The sequence below is a fragment of the Stegodyphus dumicola genome, chromosome 4 (assembly GCF_044657685.1).
Source record: "Stegodyphus dumicola isolate Sdum_Otavi_A_Nest chromosome 4, ASM4465768v1".
Classification (NCBI taxonomy): domain Eukaryota; kingdom Metazoa; phylum Arthropoda; class Arachnida; order Araneae; family Eresidae; genus Stegodyphus; species Stegodyphus dumicola.
Window position 1 is genome coordinate 10,811,722 of NC_140771.1, and position 20,639 is coordinate 10,832,360.

The 20,639-nt window shown below is 31.3% G+C and overlaps 1 protein-coding gene across 3 annotated transcripts in view; it reads left to right on the forward strand.

Annotated features, from left to right (window-relative positions):
- Positions 1-20,639, forward strand: part of LOC118201854 (retinal-binding protein-like) — a 142,948-nt gene that overhangs the window by 106,103 nt on the left and 16,206 nt on the right. For all 3 annotated transcript variants that reach the window (XM_085814542.1, XM_085814543.1, XM_035374018.2), the window contains exons 5-9: positions 1,845-1,907; positions 6,673-6,766; positions 11,630-11,724; positions 16,809-16,887; positions 18,314-18,394. In XM_085814542.1, the coding sequence (XP_085670668.1) occupies positions 1,845-1,907; positions 6,673-6,766; positions 11,630-11,724; positions 16,809-16,887; positions 18,314-18,394 (412 nt within the window). The remainder of the gene's footprint in view (positions 1-1,844; positions 1,908-6,672; positions 6,767-11,629; positions 11,725-16,808; positions 16,888-18,313; positions 18,395-20,639) is intronic.

Genomic DNA, 20,639 nt, shown 5'->3' on the forward strand with positions numbered 1-20,639 from the left:
ATCATTTTGCAGGATTTTTTTTTGTCTTTTAATATTCTTTGATTGAAAAACAAAATCTTTTTTACGAATTCAACTATTTGATATTGTTGTTGTTTTTTTGCGATGAATGAATATGAAGATGTATAGAACAGAATAAGGAACATATTTAACTCTGCTTAGGATTCTCTGTTTAGGATTTAACTCTTCTTAACTCTGCTCCACTACTTAAGGCAAATTTTGATAATGTGTGATAATGTTGTCTTTTATCAGAAATTATTCAAAAGTTATTCTAAGAAGTCCTTTTGCGTGCAAGACCCAATAATTCCCTGACAGCAAATTTGTATAGCCAATGAAAATCGAACTAGCGGTTTCTGCTTTATCAGGTACAAGGCCATTGATGCGCTTTAGTACCTATGTTCAGATTTAGAGACCTACAAAATATTAATTTTCTTTTGTGAACATCTTTGTTAATGTATTAACATTCACAGGGTTACAGCATTTTCCACTACGTTAACTGCCACGGCACTTTTCGGATTCCGGTCCGAGAAGCCAAATCGATTTAATCATATTAAATTATTAAAAATACTAATTATGATTCGTAACAATCATTAAAATGTTTACAGGACTTTTTTTTTTTTAAGTGTTTTACGAATTATCTCGTAGTCGGCTTTTGTTAGACAAAACTCTTCGCAGAATCCTACTACGAGTTGATTTGTACAGACATGTCTCGACTTGTCGCTTCGATACAGCTAAAACAAGCGCTAAGCGAGTAAGTAACTTGTAGCGACGCAAAAGTGGCAAGTCAAGAAACTACGAGATAACTCGTATTTGGCGCCCTGAAGAAGAGCGCTAATACGAGTTATCTCGTGATGGGCAGTCAACGTGTTAACTTACTATTATAGCGCAATAAGACTAAAACTTAATCTTCAGTCTTCAGTAAAAACAATGGCATAAATATCTGGAATAGACTAAACCAGCACGGCTAACCGACGTTTTGTCCTATAAAAAAGAAAAGATCCGAAGAATAGAAGCTATTGAATATGCTATGTTGAAAGACAAGAAAGAGTATTATTCAAATATTTGTTTTCTTCTTCCTATTTCAATTTTATTTCTGATGTTTGAAGTATAGTTGAGAATTTTCCATTACACATTTTTTCACCAATGAAACGTGCATGATAGGCAGTTCACGTCAGATCGTTAGTTTAATGATGAATGTCAGTTTGCTAAAAGAGATTTATTTAAGTCATTGTTAATGGCACTTTGATAGCTTTGTTTATGGAAGATCCTGAGATTTCCTTGTTTTTGACTTTAAAAAATGTAACTGCGCATAACTCTGAAACGTAAACGATTTTGAAAGAAAACTAGTTGTAAGCTGTATGAAAAACCAATTATATTTCTTTAAATTCAATAGTTAAAATAAGTAATATTACTTGTTTAATATTTATTTTATATGCTTCAATATTCATAAAATTTCCATGTGATCAGTCTGCAGTGATATAATTTCCTTATTCGTTCTTTATGTATAGAGGACCAGGAAAACCATTAACGGAGTAATAATCATTAATTAATAGCATCAATTGACGATATGCTGATAGATGTGTATTGCTGTATAGATTTGAATGGGATTTTTATGAATAATTCCGCGAACATCCGCGAGAATATATAGCACAGTTTCCTTATTCCACTCCAATTCAATTCTTAGTGTTACGAGTAATTTCAAATAAATTTCCTTGAAACTTCTGATTTTGTTCAGAAATGATTGCAAAAAAAATTTACTCTTTGTATCCATCAGTGCCATTTTAAACTTCGTTTCCTTAGTGTTTTCCGTTTTTTATTTTTTATTTTTGTTTTTGTTTTATTTCTAGGATGGTAATATGCGTCAATTCCTGAGAGCTGATGCAATTTTAGATGAATATGAACCTTCTGAGGTAAACAATGCATTATAAATATTCAACTTATCAAATGTTAATTTATCAACTTTTCTTTTAACTGATTATTTTTATTCCAGGCCCAAAGAACTAAAAAAAATAACCTACTACTTCAAGCATAAATTCATATACTAATCCTGCCTCAAAATGCATGTAATTTTAGGTATGAAAAAAAGAGTTTTGGATGAGGCAGTCTAATGAAACCTCGATGATAAGTCGTTGTCGAGTTGCAACAGAATAAAAAAAAATTAAACTGGTCTTGAAAATTTTCTCATTAAATTTAAAATTTAATCTAGAGAGAGAAATAAATAGTTTATTTAGTAAAATATCAATTTTGTTTCGCTTTAAAATAGGTATTGATTCAACATTAGTTGCATGCAGAATTAAAAATAAAAATACTTTCTTAATTTTATGCAAAATGTACAGCCTTTATCTACTACATCATTCAGAAATGGAATTCTTAATACATCTACAGCTGTTTTCTCCTTTGGTAGATCATTTTCATTTACTCTAACCAATCCAAAATAATAATAGGTATAAAAACGGAAAAAGAAAATGCTGTTTTGACCTTTTCGAAATATTTCAGCTATTGGGTGTTAAAGGTAATTTGTGGGAAGTTAGAAGAAAACTTCTTATCCTAATTTACATTAATTTCATTCCGTTCTTCTTTTCTCCGGTCGTTTGATTCTTGAAAGAACTACAGACCTCTCGAAGCAATAATAAGAGCCATATCATCATAATGAACTTTTCATTCTTTTCTAACGCCTCGTCTTTCATAAAGCAAACTAACTACCAGAATTTAACTGTAATTTTACAGCAAGCCTGTTGAGAGATTAGGTATTTTTGAAAGCAAGAGAGGCGAAAAATGTGCAGTGCCCTCGCCGAGACTCGAACCACGGACCTCTCGACTATGCGCCAAGTGTGCTAACCAATACACCACGAAGGAATGCTAAGAAGGCGGAAGAAATACCTTGTAATCTTACTTCATTTCAGAATTTAAGGATACAATTACGTTTTGGAAGCTAAATGGTTTTTAACAAACAAGTTAACAGTAACAGAATTATGCTGGAGTTTCAAAGTAAGCGGAGTTTTTGTTTCAAAAAATAGGTCTCATTATTTTGTTCATTTATTTATTACTTCACTTTTCCAACGGCCTTTCGTGGACTGTTAACAGTTTTACTTCGGAAATGAAGTCACATTTATAGCATTCCGAGTAGATGTGCTACCACACCAAACTGGAGAATCCATCGTATTAGAGTCGCATGTATGGTACGAATCCGCTCAAAACGAACGATAAAGACCACGATAAAGTGTCCAAAAAGCAGAGTCGTAGCTAGGGTTTTCAGCGCCCAGGGACAACTGAAGATATCGCTCCCCCTACTGCTTGCCAAGAATGGAAAACGTTTAATTCTAAAATGTCGTAACATCAGTTTGGCGCCCCTTGGATTCTGCTCCCGGAGACAGATGCCCCCCTTTCCCCCCTCTAGCTACGTCCCTGCCAAAAAGGTACTGCATTTCAGATTTGCAGGTGAAAAGTCTGCTCCACATGATTAATAGCAATATTGCTAACCCCCCATATGTACCCAAAACAGGTTGTTCTTCTCTGCCTGGAAAAGGGCTATGCCATTTATCTGGTTTTAGTCGCTCAGTTGAGACATACATTTCAGAAATGGCATCTTAGTTTTTTACCTAAAAGAGCTCATTCCGCTGCCCGACACTGCGCTACATATTGTTATAAAGTATTAGTGTTATAAAGTACTAAAGCTAAACAAACTGGCAAACTTAAATCAACCGGGCTAATCATTCACAATGTGATATTTTGTGGCTGGTGATTTTACAAATCGCCTAAAGACGTCAACCCAAATCGTGCGAATGACGTGTAAATGGCTCTATTGAGCTGTATACTACAACTAACAGATCTCTACCAGAAAAATTTCTTTGATTTTCCTTCTGAATAAACGTTTCTCTCTGGCTTTGATTTCTTCTAAATGCAATAAACCTACACACAACTTCTAAATGCATTCACACAACGTTTTGATCCCTTTTATACTTCAAAGTAGGTTACTGCTTGGAAATGAAAAGTCATTCTGCTAGATTCAAAAGATTATTTGTCCCATTTAAGTCCAGATTGTCGACGCTTAAGAGAAAAGCGTCAACTTGTGAATCCTCCCCCCCCCCTTAAAAAAAATAAATTATGCAAATTAATGACTGGAAAAAAACCTGTCTGTTTGATTATTTATTATTTTTTGCTTTACTTGCATTAATCATCATGTATTATTACAACTGCTCTTTTTATGTATTTTAATAAATGTGTTTCAATTAAGCATAAATAGTAACTAGGTCACACTTTAATTTTCAGCTGAGTTTTAGTTCCCTTCTTCAACTGATTTGTGTCTTTTTTAATTAAAGCATTTGACGTCAGTATCACAGCAGAAGTATACATTGTGTAGAATGTTACGAAATAAATAGATATCCTCTTCCGCTTAGTATATGACACACTTTTTTCAAATGGGCTGACATTAAGATTTCAAATTTGTTATAACTGCATACCAGTTTTTGTGAGAAATCTTTAAAGATGGGACGAAGCCTTAAATTTTCTCGAACCCAAATCCGAAAAGTTTCTCGAATCTTTCGAATTCCAAATTTCTCTAATAAATCATCCAGTAAACAAAAATAATGAAAGGATAAAATAGCTTTTACCTAATATTGAAAGTTTTTAATTAAAGCAAGATTTTTAATCTGCATTGATTAGAAAATCAATTTAAGAATTCAGTTTAAATATAAGGGTCAAATGAAATATATAATTGAAACATTTAAACCTTGAAAATATTTTCTCTCTATTATTTTACAAAAAAATATATATATAATTTTTTTCTTCCACTTTTATGGAACACTTTAAAATCGGAGCAAGTGTAGAAGCGAGATGATTATTTCAAGGCCTAACCAATGTACAGTGGAACCTCGAAATACGAGCACCTCTACATACAAGAAATTCGAGATACGAGGAAAGTATGAGCGAAACATTTGTCTCCAAATACGAGCATTGACTCGAGTAACGACAATGAGCCAAGCTGTTGGTATGTGTGGCGCCATTTCCCGATCCGGCTCGACTCGGGTAATCCCCTCGTCAGATCACTCCGTGTTCTTTGATCTACATGTTTGTACGCTTGTGTGTTAATTTTTTTTTTTCATTTAACGTGAAATAATTCTTTTACGATGCCTCCCAAGAAGATTGTTGCCTCAGATAGTGCTCCAAAGAAAAAGAAGGAAGCCATAGCGTTGAAATTAAGAAAGATATCATAGATAAACATAAGCGTGATGTAAGAGGACTGCCTTCGAGTAAGAGTGACGGCCTTTCGACATAGACAATCAGCACTATTCTGAAGAAGGAAGAAATTAAAAAACTTGATGTGGGCAAAGGAGTTACCGTTACTTCCAAGCACCGTCCAAAACTCCTAGAAGCTGTTGTTGGTGTGGATTAACGAGAAGCAGTTAAGGTCAATCATTTATTGGAATTAAGACACAATAACACGCCGAATAAATACTAATCCAGAAGTCTAACAACAAAAATCAGCGTTATATTTACAAAATTTTCACAGGACTAGTTTCGATGGTTTTACCAAACCACCATCCTCAGCTGCAAAACCGCAAATAAACAAGATAGGAAATAATGATTAGATAAGATATGAAAGCCTGGACAAGAATAAGCAAGTGGCGCCATCTGTTGGTGAAACCAGAACTAAAATATAATTTCTTTAAAGGCCGAAGGCAAATTTGGATTGGAATTAGGATCGTTAACTAGAACAGAAACATTTTTATGAATGTGAAATGCCTCTAGAAAATCCAGTTCTCCAATGGAAGATGTTGCTGAGGATGGTGGTTCGGTAAAACCATCGAAATTAGTCCTGTGAAAATTTTGTAAAATAACGCTGATTTTTGTTGTTTGACTTCTGAATTAGCATTTATCGGAAGCTTTCATTTATTAGAAAAATTGGTTTTTATGTTGATGGGGGGAGTGCGGAACGGATTAACTGGATTTCCATTATTTTCAATGGGGAATTTTGTTTCTAGATACGAGAAATTTTATATACGAGCTCAATGCTGGAAAGAATTAAACTCGTATATCGAGGTTCCACTGTAAATACTAAGTGGAACACTAAATTCATTCCACAAATTAAAAGTTTACCACTAGAGACAAGCCATGATGTGATATTGTGGTCCAGGTACACACTGAAATTGCAGCTATAGCTTTCGTTTTTCGTGCTTCTATTAGACGTTAATAAAATTATTCCTTCTTAGGTCTTGAATTAAAACATTTAGTGAATTTTCAGATTAGAATTATGAGAAAAGAAGCTTGAAAGTTCGATTTTTCGAATTTTTTTTTTTTTTTTTTTTTTTTTTTTTTTTCAGCTTCGTCAAGTTCCAAGATCTGAAATGATACATTCTAGGATTTGAATGTCTTAAGAGAGTTATCTTAGTACCATGATAATTTGCATAATATTTTAATTTTTTTTATTTTGGAACTAAGCAATAAAAAGGTACTCCAAAGCTGTATTTCTATGTTATGCATGCTTCCAAAGTATTCTTTTCTATTGTGAAGATTTTGCTTTTTGATAAAGCATACATTTGAATTTTAAAAATATGTTACCATAATTTCTAGTTTAAAAATATGTTACCGTTTATGTTGCTAAATATTTCATAGAATTAAATCACAATGGTATGTTCATAATGTTTTTCGCATTTTCAAACATTGTCTTTATTTCAGACAAATATGCAGTGTAGCATTTCTGGTATGATCGGTTTTGATAAAGAAGGATCTCTGATAAGAGTGATAAATGTAGGCTATGGGGATTATAAAGGTAAATATTTCTTGTCAAAAGACATCAAAAAGTGTAATTAATAGATTTTAAACATTGTATTATAAATATTGCCTAGAAAACTGAAACGCTGAAATGCTTTAATTTTCTAGATTAATACTTCAGATTTCTATCAATCATATGCTATGTAAAATATTCTCTAAGACAAAACTGAATAAATAGCATAGTGTGTAATTTCCAAATTTAAGAATTTAATCGTTTTTTAAATTTTAAGTTTAAAGCAATTCAGAATATAAATACCCGATCAATGGATCATTTAATAATTGCTCATAAATCTATGCAGTTATTTCATAGCTTTGATGTATTGAAAAACTTGCTACAATAGTATTAAAGATTTGTAAGATCCTGCTATTTATTATAATTGTGTAAATTATCTCATTAACCCAGAGCAAGGACGAAAGAGTGTGTTACGTCACAAGCAACGCATTTCTTAATAATAACTCATTTCCATTTTCCCCAAATGAACCAAACCTATTTTACCCTCTGATCGGCAAGGCCGTATGAATACGGTCTAGAATATTTTTTATGGTATCTGTAAGAACGTATATATGCGTGCATCTTGAAATGTGTCCATCAAGTTAAGGCAGTAAACCGAAGGTATAAAACACCAGGGGCATTTGAGCATTGAAATCAAGAAAATACCTCTTTCTTATGGCAGATTTCAGAAATTTGGATTTCTTTAGTGAAACCACGTGTCGATCAGAAGGCTAAAATTCTAAATAATATATTGTTACTTTTTTCTCTTCCTCCGTTTTCTTCTGACACCAGTTGTTACGTTTTTCTCTTTATTCTTCTGACACCAGTTGTTACGTTATTTTCTTGCTTTACGTTCTTACGGGGTTCGTAGATTCGGAGTGAATAACGACGACACTTTATGAAGTATCGAAACACACTTTATTTACCAATATTAATCAGAACAGCTCCAAAACACTTTTACAGTGGTCGAAGATCTACAATAAACACGCTGGAGCAATCAGCGACACAGCCTTCACACTGTCAGGCAATAACTGCAACGCACCCGAGGACAGCTCCCAACTCTGCTTGGTCGTTCTCGGAACTCCACGTACTCTCGAGACTCTCCACGCTACAACTCACGATGCACTTGACGACTCACGAGCACAGCTTCTGACTCTTCGATTCAGTCTTTCCCGGAGCTCAACACGCTCTCGACGATGCACTAACCGCGATGCACTAACAGACTCCTTCAGTGGACTCGACGACCCACTCGCACTCGCTGCCCGGCTGTCAACTCGATCGACTCCGCACGGATAGACTCGCTAGACGAGGCTCACACACTCTCGATGAGAGACACGCTTCCTCTCGATGAAGCACACCTTCTGACTGCAGACCAACATGGTTTATATAGCTTGTGTTCGGGAACATTCTGGACTAAACCGGTAAGAATTCGTTCCAGAAGGTTCTCCAACCGTCCATGGTATATCGCCAATTTTGTCGCCAAATGTGGCAACCCTGCTTAATACATTTAATATTCATAAAAGATAAAAGATCGCAGTAAAGTCATTTTACCATTTCGGCTAACTTCTGTCTGATGTGATGTTCGGCATTTTTTGTGCATACTTGTATTAGTATTTTACTTCAATAACATGCATAAGAAAGATATCTAGATATTTTACTCATGAAATGAATCGTCTACAGACTTTGTTTGTGTAATTTTGAAAGGATAATTAATTAATAATTGATGATAGTTAATTAACCATAAGATAATTAGTTAATTAAACTGTGTTTAATTTATGATTCATAGATAAAAGCGCCATCCTCATCGACAAAACTTGGTTTACGAATTTGTTTAGAAACATTGATTGAATAATATTTCTACCCAAATTACCTGATTTAAATTTCGTAAAGGATTTTCGGAACACACTCGGAAAACCTTACCGCAATGCAAAATTTTCCTTATTTAAGTCTCAAAGTCATCCTACTGGTGGACAAGTGATACTTAGTCCTTAAATTCCAGTTAACTACCTGTTAATGTCTTATAACATCTTGTATGCTTGCTATCATAAACTGAGCTCGACGTTAGAAAACTGTTTAGAGAATAATTCCTAAGTACTACGAAGACAGGAGAATGGCGTAAAGAAGCCTTTATTAACTCAAATAAAGTTCACAGGTGTCACTTACTCGTGCTTACAAAAACCAACACTTTTGGCTTAGCTCAAAAGGTAATGAATAACTTAAAATTACATGAAATTAGGTTTAACCTAACAGCTTCACATGCGAATTATTGCGCAAGTTGGCTCTGACTCGACGAAAAGTCGGCGGAAACAAGCCTAATTACGAAAATAGCTCAACAGAAATCTAATCGCTAGAAAATCAATGATAGCAACGTGGCCTTCTGGCAGGCAGAACACGCTCTGATTTTACCTTTCAGAACCTTCCCTTAAATACTAACTTCTATCTACCTCATCTGATTACACTGCGGCTAGTCCATTTGTATTCTGGCAAGAAAGTGAAAGTTAAAAGCTAGAAATGTCGCTCAAACATAAAATAACCGTTAAGTAAATTAAAGAAGTCCCCACAATCTTTAAAACCCATCTTCACATCAACGTCTTAGATAGTACATAACCTACAGGCATCAGAAAACTGCAGTTGATTTTCATATTATCCACTTTTTCCTAAAATTCTTTAATATATTTTTTAATCTGCAAGTCATTATATAAGTAATTTAAACAAGTTTCATATAAAATATCTTTTATGCAGAATTAAGTAAATATTCTAGAAACAGTTAAATATCTGTAATCAAAATTCCTTGATAAATTTTAAAATTTCCATAAAAATAGTAATTTAAATAAATAATAAACCTAACCTGAATATCAATATTTTTTATCGAACAGTATTTAGAAATAACTCTTAACGAAGTAAAATAAGTGTGAAAATTAAAGAATGTGCATGCTTTCAAATGTACAAATTCGTAAAACAAAAACTTCTAAAACAAAGTATAAACATTCTCATAATAGTTGCTAACGGATGTCCTCAGAATGTGAGGCTGAGCGAAGTCCTCAACACTCTAAGAATCAACATCTTCAGGATAACTTAGCATATCTCGAGACATAGCGATTTAAACAAGACACCCTCAGGATGTTAAATTACGATGTTCTCAAGACCATCTGAGAATCAACACTCAGGATATACTAAGTGTGTCCTAGAATGTTGCGACTTTAATAGAACGTGCTGAGGATATTCTGTGCTATGGGTAATATTACTGAAAACTTGGCTGTTTTGTAATACATTTTTCTCATACGCGTTCAAAATCGATTTTCCATTTTGTGTTTGTATCTTATGCTGCCATACATCACCCCAAATACATTCATTCAGTTTTAATCATCAGGTTTAGAGAAATCAGTGCTTCTGTTCATGTAAAAATAATTTTAGACGCTAGCGTAAAATGCATATTTGGAAAGTTTCTAAGAGCTCAACGATTAATATTTTGATAAATATACTTCCTGCTTAAAATCCTGACTACACACTTCGGCAGTTTTAGTATGGTATTCAAAGTGCTTGAGCTAAAAAATACTGAAAATCGCTATCGTTTGGATACACGACAATCTTGTTGAAAGATCAGAACTTGCTGAGTCAGAATCACGCAAAAATTTTGATGTCAATGAACTTTTATTTTTACGAGCAAAAGAAAACCAGTTTTGACCTTAGTTTATATTTATACCCCTTTAAGAAACAGATAAGATTAATACTTTTCTTCACCTATTTGTTATTATCTCCTTTATCAGACGCGTGAACGTTTGGAACTCAAAATGTGAGATCACTGTGGCTTTAAGCTGTTTTTTTAAGGAAGAAAACAATTCTTAATTCGATAATAAATTCTTATTCGGCCATCTTTTTCGCTAAATAAATATATTTACGTTTATCGCAATTTTGGATGCAATTTCGTACACATTAATACTAAAACTGTAAATTTTGATGAGTGATCTGTGATAATCTAGCAGTAATTCTACAAAACTGATTTGGTAATTTTGCAGATTTTTGTTTCAGATTTTGTAAATTTTGTTAAAATGTGTTTCTAATACTTAAATTTAGTGATAAATTTATTCTTCAATGTTAAGAATTGTAATGCTAAAAGGCAAATAAATGCACTAAATTCTGCCATACACGAAATTAAAAGGATAAGTAAAAGAATCTAGTTCATCTTGGGGCTCAAAAGAGTATTTACAATTCAAATCTTTTGTCATTTATAAAACTATATAAATACACAAAACCCTTTTGTATATTTGGATAATTCTGAATTAACAGAAAGAATATGTATGAAGTCCTTATTTGAAAAATAAATTTTGGATGATTGAGATTCTAATAAACTAGCGTTGTAAAACTTTAATGAGCTACAAAACAACGCATTTCAAAATTTTACCTTAAATATTTCAAAAAATATTTACAAATTAAAGAAATGGGTATATAATTTTCATAACCGCTAATTACAAGATTTGAAAAATTATGTTTAATAATTTTTGCTTTTTTTTTTCCTTGTCAATGTTTGTACACCTGTGGGATTCCTCACAGTGTTACAGCTGAGTTACAGTTGAACGTGAAGAATCTAAAGAACTGATAAGCGAATAAGATAGATAATTAAATAATAATAAAATAATGTAAGAAAAGAGAACAAACTAAAAAAGGCCTTTGTGGTCAAGAACTTTGCGCATTGAGCTGCAAAATTTAGAAAACAAATTAAAAGAAAATTCTTAATCTTTACGCTAAAAAGTAGCTTAGATACTGTGGTTCCGGTGACAATTTTATCATAAATATAATTACTAAATCTCTTTCAATAATTTTCTAAATTTAGAGGTTGCTTCGTAGTTAATATTTTGCATGTATTTTCAGGCTTTATTCATTCTATTTCAACAATTGAAGAGTTCAAGATTTTCATCTGGTCAATACAGAAAGATTCTATGCTTCAAGCAGAAGAATGTAAAAAGGTAAAAAGTATGCTGGTTGATATTATGTTCTTAAACAAAACGATTTTGTCATTAAAAACAATTACGCAACTCAGCTTCAATAATTATTTCTAATCTCCAAACTAGTATAAAAGAGTACAGAATAAATTTTAGTTCACCAATATTTTAAGCAATGAATACGTTTTATATTTTTAATTAAATACCTTCAATCCCCTTAGCGTGCTAAAAATTTTCAACCTTTAAAAAACATTCGTTATCAAAAACTTACCTCATTAAAATTGCTATTTAAAAGTCACTAATAACACTACCTAGATCTCCATCATTAGTTTGAACAAGTTTGATTCAATAAAAATGGTATAATGATATTGCAGATCATTTATTTCAGTTCATTTTAATTTTCATTAAATTTGCCAGTAATTTCATTCAGTTTATGGGATGTATGTGGTTTTGGTTTGGTTTATTTATTTATGGCAGAGCACTCGAAGGCTATCTGCCTAAGAAAAGGGATGCCTTGCAGAGGACTTTCTAAGGGAATCTGGCTCGTATACATGTTGCATCTGGGGAAAACCATGAAAAGGCCCACGCAGGCAGCCCGTTTCATTCGAACCCCGAACCGAACTACCAGTGTTCAGTGACTTTACCATTAGACGGCCGATGGGCAGGCCCATGAATGTAATAGATGTACCAGTTAAAATTATTTCCTAACGTTTGCTAACCGTAAAATTTGCGATTTTTAATGGTATTCTATGTTTTCATTCAACTTTTTTCTCTCAAATGAATTTCTAAAATGAAAATTCGTTACATTGAGATATTTATTCATTTAGCATAAACATAATAAAGAAATGTTACACAAAAATGAAAAATTATTTCTCCCTTTCTACCTCAGATCTTCCAATAAATAAAAAGAAAAAAGGGGAAAAAATCTGAAGGCTTTCAGATTTTACATTACGCCCAGAGGGGCGTTTTTTAACGTTTTGTGAGTTATCTTTATTTATTAAATATCATGTTCTTCGCACTTAAATTCGCACCATAAAATTCAGTTCAAGAGCAATATCGCAAAATAATTTTAAAATCAGCATATCTTTAGAATTTCGGATACATAATCTTGCGCGCTGGAGATAATTTTTTTTTTTTTTTTTTTTTTTTTTTTTCCCCTCATACAGCCATTGCTCTCTTTAAAATCTTTAAAATCGTTAAGTTTGTGAACCAAAAATTCGTTAATGTTTTACAAAATGTGAAATAGATAATAAAACAAATTCCAAATTCCAAATTTGGGCTTTCACGTGCCTATATTCGGGTGGAAACGTGCGTTATTCAAAACTGGATGGCTCTAAGTACAGTCGTTTTATCACAATGGGAGAAACATATATGCTTTTATGCAGATTCTTCATTATTTGATGTCTTTAAATATAATACAGCACTGTAACATCTAATGGCAACAGTTTGAAAAGTGAACCGACATTTAAAGTTTTCAACGCCAAAAGCTCTTTTGGCGTTGAAAACTTTAAATGTCGGCCTTTTGGCGTAGCCCCTTCTGGGCTAACGCCCTTTGGGTTAAAAAAAAGGGAGAAAACAGAAAATTTGCATAAGATAATTATTTCAGGTAAAGCTGTATTAAAAATTGGAGTAAACTTAAGAGCGAATATTTTGTTATTTGGGGTCCTCTTTTGCTTATTAGTGTTATGTAACATGAAATTTCTTCCTGCAACAGTAAGACAATAACATGTGCTACCCATTCAAACTAAATTTATATATCAGGTAAAATGAACGTAACCGGTTACTTTGTTTAACTCTACAGCAGTTATTCTCTACCTATTTTGATGCACACCTTTAACAGTTGTTAGACCATTCCCCCCTCCCTCTTTTCAAATACACGAAAAATATGTATATAGTTATTTAGATTTAGAATATTTTTAACATGCTTTTATAAATTAAATAACAAAAAAGATTAGAAAATGTTGATAAATATCAAAACTTAAATTATTTCTTATATTCATAAAATAAAATTAAATACTTAACAGATCAATAAAAGACTGATCACATTCCCTCCCCCCCCCGCTGAAACTATGAAATTCCTTAAGGGCAGAATTTTGAGAATCCCTCCTCTATAGGGACACTGGCACCCTATATGTGAGATTATGTTTTTATTAATATTATTCATTGTGAAAAAAATTAAAATCCTCTATTATTCCCTATAGAAACTAGCAATATTAAAAATAAAAAATTCATAATACGACAACACTGAAAATATTTCGTTCAAGTATTTTCCTGTCTTCTTTCATGAATTTGTGTATTTTTAAATCCAACATAAGCAGATGTACATTACATTTAATAAAATGTAGCATTCACAAATTCAAAATATAGAAATATATTTCTGCAAAAGTTAATTATTAACCCAAATTTTCAATTGAAGGTTATTAATTGTTACAAGCTAGTTTTAAATATTTAATTTAATCGTTTTGAGAGTAAGGCTTAGTTCCCGAAATCAGATTAAACTTTCAGGTCATTATCCTAAGAAATGGAGTCTTCCACAATGCTGTAGTAAAATTCTGTAAGGCCAACTCATTACATTTGCAAAAGAGATTAAGGACCGGATATTCTGACTGTATGAAATATTTTCATTCGTAATTTTACATTAAGGTTCTACGAATGCGTATGTAGGTAATTCTTATGGCTTTTTTATAATTGTTCTTCCGTCTCACTAAATTCCTGCCGATAAGGAATGAATGACATTTGATCAAACAATATATTAAATAGTTTTTTTGGCAATTTAAAAAATATCGTTCTTAATAAGGTTTATTGCTAAACACGGCAGCAACTAACGTGTTAAGAACGCTATTTTTCTGTCTTCTTTCGTGAATTTGTGTATTTTTAAATCCAACATAAGCAGTTTTAATAAAAAAGTAGCATTCACAAATTCAAAATATAGATATATATTTCTGCAAAAGTTAATTATTAACTCAAATTTTCAATTGAAGGATTCCTTTGTCAATTGCAAAAGGAAAAACGTTCGCACATCCCATAAAAAGAAGATTTCAAAAAATACATTAAATAAAAATCTCTTTGAATAAAATAATAATCCTTTTTTTTTTATTTTTCCATGAATTTGTAGCTAAATTTTTTTAACTGTAAATCACGCATATTTTTTTCAGCAGTCATTAATAAATTGTATTTACAAGCCTTATTCGATAGTTATTACAAAAGTTTCACAGAAAAAATTGCATGCATTTAGAATTTTTTAAGTATTTATTCAAAATAGGATATCATTCAAGTAATAGTGAACTGAGTAAAAAATAAACTGTACTTTCGGGATGTTTCTAGATATTTTTAAGAACTAATTTAAAAGGAAACTGAACATAATGCTTACCGTACCGCAGCTGGGAAAAAAAAAAAAAAAAAAAGTCTTTAAGCTTTCAGATTTTGAATTATGCCCAAAAGAGGTTTTTTTTTTTTTTTTTTTTTTTTCCCACACACACACATACACATTTTGAGAGCGTCTGGGCTAATGTTCCATTCGGTTAAAAATATTAAAATCAAGAATATCTTTAGAATTTCCGATAGAGAGTCTGCCGCGCTGAAGGTAAGAAGTTTTATTCCGTAGAGTATTGCCACTGCTGGCTTTGAAATCGTCGAGTTTGTTATTCAAAAGTTCGTTGAAGTTTTACAAAATATGAAATAGACAATAAAACAAATTTCCGAATTCCAAATTCGGGCTTCCAGATACCCATATTCGAGTGGAGGACTACGTTGTTCAAAATTTGATGGTTATGTTTTTTCACCCTACGAGAAACACACATATATTCATGCATATATTTCATTATTTAATTTCTTTAAATATAATGCAGTGCTGTCTAATATTTAGTGGCAACGATTTGAAAAGTGAAACGCCGTTTATGGAAAACCAACGCAAAATGTCAAAACGAAATTAAGAGCCCTTCTGGATAAATTGCCCATTTCGGCTAAAAAGAATTAATAAGAAAAGAAATAAAAAAATTTTCCTTTTAGAAGCATTGTTAGGTAACTTTCATATCAACAACTTGTTTTAAAGTTTATCCATTTTCTAACTTGCAGAAATTTGTTAAACTGGATGCATTTAATGTACGCATGATTATAAGTACTTCACTCAAAACTGTAGCTAAAGCTTAAGTAATGTAAGTTAACATTTATTAATTAAATAATAAACTTTTAAATAATACTATTGAACTAAATTCACTTAGAAAACTATCTTAATAATATGGACTTCTACATGATATATTAAGCTAAAAAAATAGTAAATTATCTAATAAAAGAAACCGATATACAGTGAAATCACCCTAAGACTCTAGGGGACTATTAATTGTTTCTAAGCGAAAAAGGTGAAAAGTTAACTGTGTCTTCGATGGAATTCGAATCGCGAAGAATATATTGCTTGCTGGATGTGCCACAAGAGCACGCTCGGAAAATTGCGATAATTCTTCTCAACACTATTCATCAAAACTGAACAAACTTTTTTAAAATTTTTTAATTTTTAATTTCTTAGAACTGCTTCTTGATTTCAGAGACGGTTACATTAAGTAGGATAAACATGAGTCTTGGATATATTTTAGTTAAATAATTTTTAGATTATAAATAACAAACAATACGAAAATCTTATATGAATTATTATAACAAAAATATTAAAGAAATAATAAAAACTCAAAATAATGTTTAAAAAATTATAAAGTGACATTAGCTATAATGACTGAATAATTAGTAAATTATCAAACTGAAATTAGTATATTATATGTAACGTGCAATAGAATTTTTATTAAAAGGTTCTTATAAATATTCCATAAAAGTATTTAAAAAATAAATAATAAATAGATCCTACACTGAAAATTGCATAAAATTCAAAAAAGCAAATTATCTTACTAATATTATATTATAAGAGAGTACCTATTAAAGTGTTAAATAACCGTGAATACTTGCATTTAATTGTTTATTTGTCAAAAGTATATGCTTAATATCTCAAACAATATTCTTTATTTCAAATAACTGATATTTGGTGTAAAATACATGACTGCGTTTTTCAAATCAATAGAATATTTATTTAAAATGTATATTTATAATTCATATTCTTTTAACAGAAAGGATATAAATGCAATCAAATTGTCTATATCTTGAACTTGGAAAATATCAGCATGAGTCAAGTAATGTACAAGCCAGGTACAGTATAAGATGTATGGTGTTCTTTCTTAAATGTTCGCTTGTTGTATAAAAACTGATTTTGTGCATAATAAAAGAAGAAACAAAATCTGCAGATTAAAATGCTTTTAAAGCGTTTTTTACACTTTAAAGTAAATGTTTTTTCCTTTAATAACACTTTTCAACAAATATATATATATATATATATAAGAATAAATTGAATTTAATTAAAAAATTAAATTTAAATACATATTTAATTAAATATTCTTTGCGCCATTGCTGCAAGGAATGAAATTTAAATTTCTTAACAAATACGTATAAAAGTAAAAAAATTTAAATTCTAAAAAAAGGAAAAAAGCCAAAGTAATTTAAAATAATTTTAAAAAATGTGCAAACATGTAAAAGATTTAATTCTCGAATTAATCTACAATATCATTTAAATTCAGAAGCATAAGAAAATCAAGTGCAAAATGCATATTCGTGTAGGGGAAGTTTCTGTAGACAATGCATATTCGTGTAGGGGAAGTTTCTGTAGACAAGGATTTCTAAAATACATTGGTTTCTAGATTTTTTATTATTTTATAAAAAATTAATTTTTAAAAAATTTAATTTTTTAAGTAAAAGTTTAATTTTTGACTTTACTTGCTTGTTTCTCAAGACTTTCCTTTTTGAACTTTAATTCTTAAATGTTAATACTTAAATGTTAATTTCTAAGGGTACCACTTTATTGGAATTACTTTTGGAAATTCCAATAATTTATTGGAATTAATATATATATATATATATATATATATACTCACTTTCTGAACATTCTTCACAATGTATTTACTTTTGGTTTTGACTTTTACCCTTGCCTGCATGAATGACGAAAAACGAATTGAATGATTGGAGAGTTAGGTTTGGAGGCAACTTCCCCTTGATAAGTCTGTCTCCTGCCTACTCTACGGTCATTCACATATGCATTTAAAAAAAATTGTTCAATTTAATTTTAATTTATTAAATTAGTAGATTTATTTTCATGGATAGATTTTGCACTTGATTTTCTTATGCTTCTGAATTTAAATGATATTGTAGATTAGTTCGAGAATTAAGTCTTTTACATGTTTGCACATTTTTTTAAATTATTTTAAATTATTTTGGCTTTTTTCCTTTTTTTAGAATTTAAATTTTTTTACTTTTATACGTATTTGTTAAGAATTTAAATTTGTTTAAATATATATATATTTATATAGGTTGCTACAAGCATCCTATAAGTATATACCTTAACATCTTTATTAATGATGATAATAGTTTGGAAGAACATATTTATTACTCTTATAATTAAAATCGAAAAAGGCTCAATAAACTGCTAAGATAATGCATAAATTTGTTATTGTGGTAAAATTTCGTTTTGCATATAATATGTGTTTATCGAGAAATAAAATATTAAAGCATTTTTCCCTTTCAGCCTTAGATACGGGTCTATTAGCTCTAAAATTACTTCAGGATCATTACCATGATGCGGCTAAAGCAATATATGTCGTCAATGGTAAGTATTCCTAGTTTACAATCCAGTTTTCCAGTATATAAAAAAATAAGATTACAATTGAAATATTACCCCAACAATAGGAAATTATGATGGAATTTTCGATCATTATGGCTTAGTATTTTTTAAATTACGAGATCAGTCAACAAATCCTCTGGTCGAACTTCAACAAAACTGTTTACACTTTTTTGAGTTCTTAGCTTACATACATATAGAGAGAATCTATACATAGTTTAAATATCTACACTTCCATATTTCCATAAAATATTAAGCTAATAATTTTAACATATACATTTTCAAACCTTTAAGCAATAAAATGAATAAAATGGTTTAAAAAGGGTTAAATTCGAATGTATTCAACCTTTTTACAAATCATGAGATCAAAAAGACCTAGCAAGGAAAAATACACAGGAAATGACTAATAAATAATTAAATAATATTTGTAATAAAACAGAACTTTTGGTGACAAAAATATTCTTTGATTGAGGTCTGTCAATAAGGAATGTGATGAACTGGCATGACGGGTTCAATTCATTTAAACACTGTCACATATGACGATTAGAGGCATACGAGCCTGTTCACGAAACAAATGTATTCTTAGTTCGAAAATATTCTGAAGAGAATTCGGCAGAAATTAAGCATCATTTAGTAGGCTCCATATATGCTCGTTAGGATTTAGGTTCGTTGATCTAAATGGCCTTGTGTGTCCATGAGTTATCTTCGATGAAAATGTCATTAATACCCATCGCCGCAAGATATGAGTAAATATACTGATTAAGAATGTAACTGTCTACCAAACTGCATCCAAGGTAGCGCGGACAGTTACAACCAAAGAATCAGCCATGCTTTCTCAGAGGTTAGAACTCGGGCCCTGTGGTATCCCAGTCGGCTCCCCTAACCACTATACCGTCTAGTCTAGACGCACGAGGATAGATACAGAGTGTACGATCTTCGACGGCAGTCCCTGCTCAACCAATTAAGTTACCGCCTCTCTGTACATGTATGTCAAGGATGTTACTGGCTTGATAGTGAGTTTCAGGCATTCTTCTGTAAGTAACCGTTGGTAATCAGTTTGCTGACCAAGCCATGGGTCTTACGTTAAGACCACAATACTCCATTGCTGTAGAGTTCAAGTGACAAGATATCGAGATTATTTTAAGCGGGCCTTTCTCTGCAACGGTGAGACTCAATAATCATCTTGCTTTCAATCAACCTGTATGTAGCCTTCTGCAAATAATTTACAAAAATACGGTTCTTTCTATCATCACTGCAAGGTTCGAAGCAGGTTCCTTATGGATACAGAACACTTTTAATCCTTGGACGTTTATTTTTCGTACCTTTACTCATTTATGACGTCCACTTTGAGTCAGTTTTACTAGTAAAAATTTTATATAGGTTATTCGTATTAAACATACACACATAAAAATATTAGATTGAAAATTGTTTAGCATTTTAATTATCAAAATTTAAGTTATAATACTTCAATTCCAAAATTTAGTGATAAATTTGGGCCTGTTTAAGGGAAATCAATTTCTTTACGTCTGGTCTTATTTCACTTCGTTTTAACATTAAATTAGGATCCACTTTTAATTTTCTTCTTTATTTATTTTTCAAATATGACATGGAAGAAAATCCTTGTTAACACAAATAGAACTGCAATAAGGTGATAAAAATTTAAAAGCTTTATTTGAAATGCCTTTCAATTATTTTTTTCGGTTTAGCCAAAAGTGTGCAAGTTTGTTAATTTCTGAAATCTTCAGTTGGAGTTCCGTCGCAGGATATTTCTATCAAGTGTTCTTTTTTTTTCCGAGAGTTTTGAATTTAATAGTTAAAAACTTCTTTGTTTCTTTGGGTACCACCTGTTGAGAATCGCAGCTCTATGTAATACATTTAATCAATTTACTACACGATTGCTATAATTTAAAAAGGAATTTATATTTAGCTATTTTAAGATGAAACTGTTTCTACCAGAATGCGGTTGACGTCTGTTTTAACAAGCTTGTTGGTTTTTAACATACCTTGTAGAGTTCCTCACAGTGTAATGCTGAGTTACAGCTGAACGTGAAAAATCTTAAGAACTGATAAGCGAATAATCGCTTGAGTTCGTGTGACAGGAAACAACAAGATGGAAGGGTAAATAACCCTTTATTATTCCAACTGAAGTTTAACAAAACTCCGTCTTGGAGTGTACAATAAAGCCCACACTTGGGCTTTGAACTTAAGAGACTAAGAATAATGCTAAACTAAT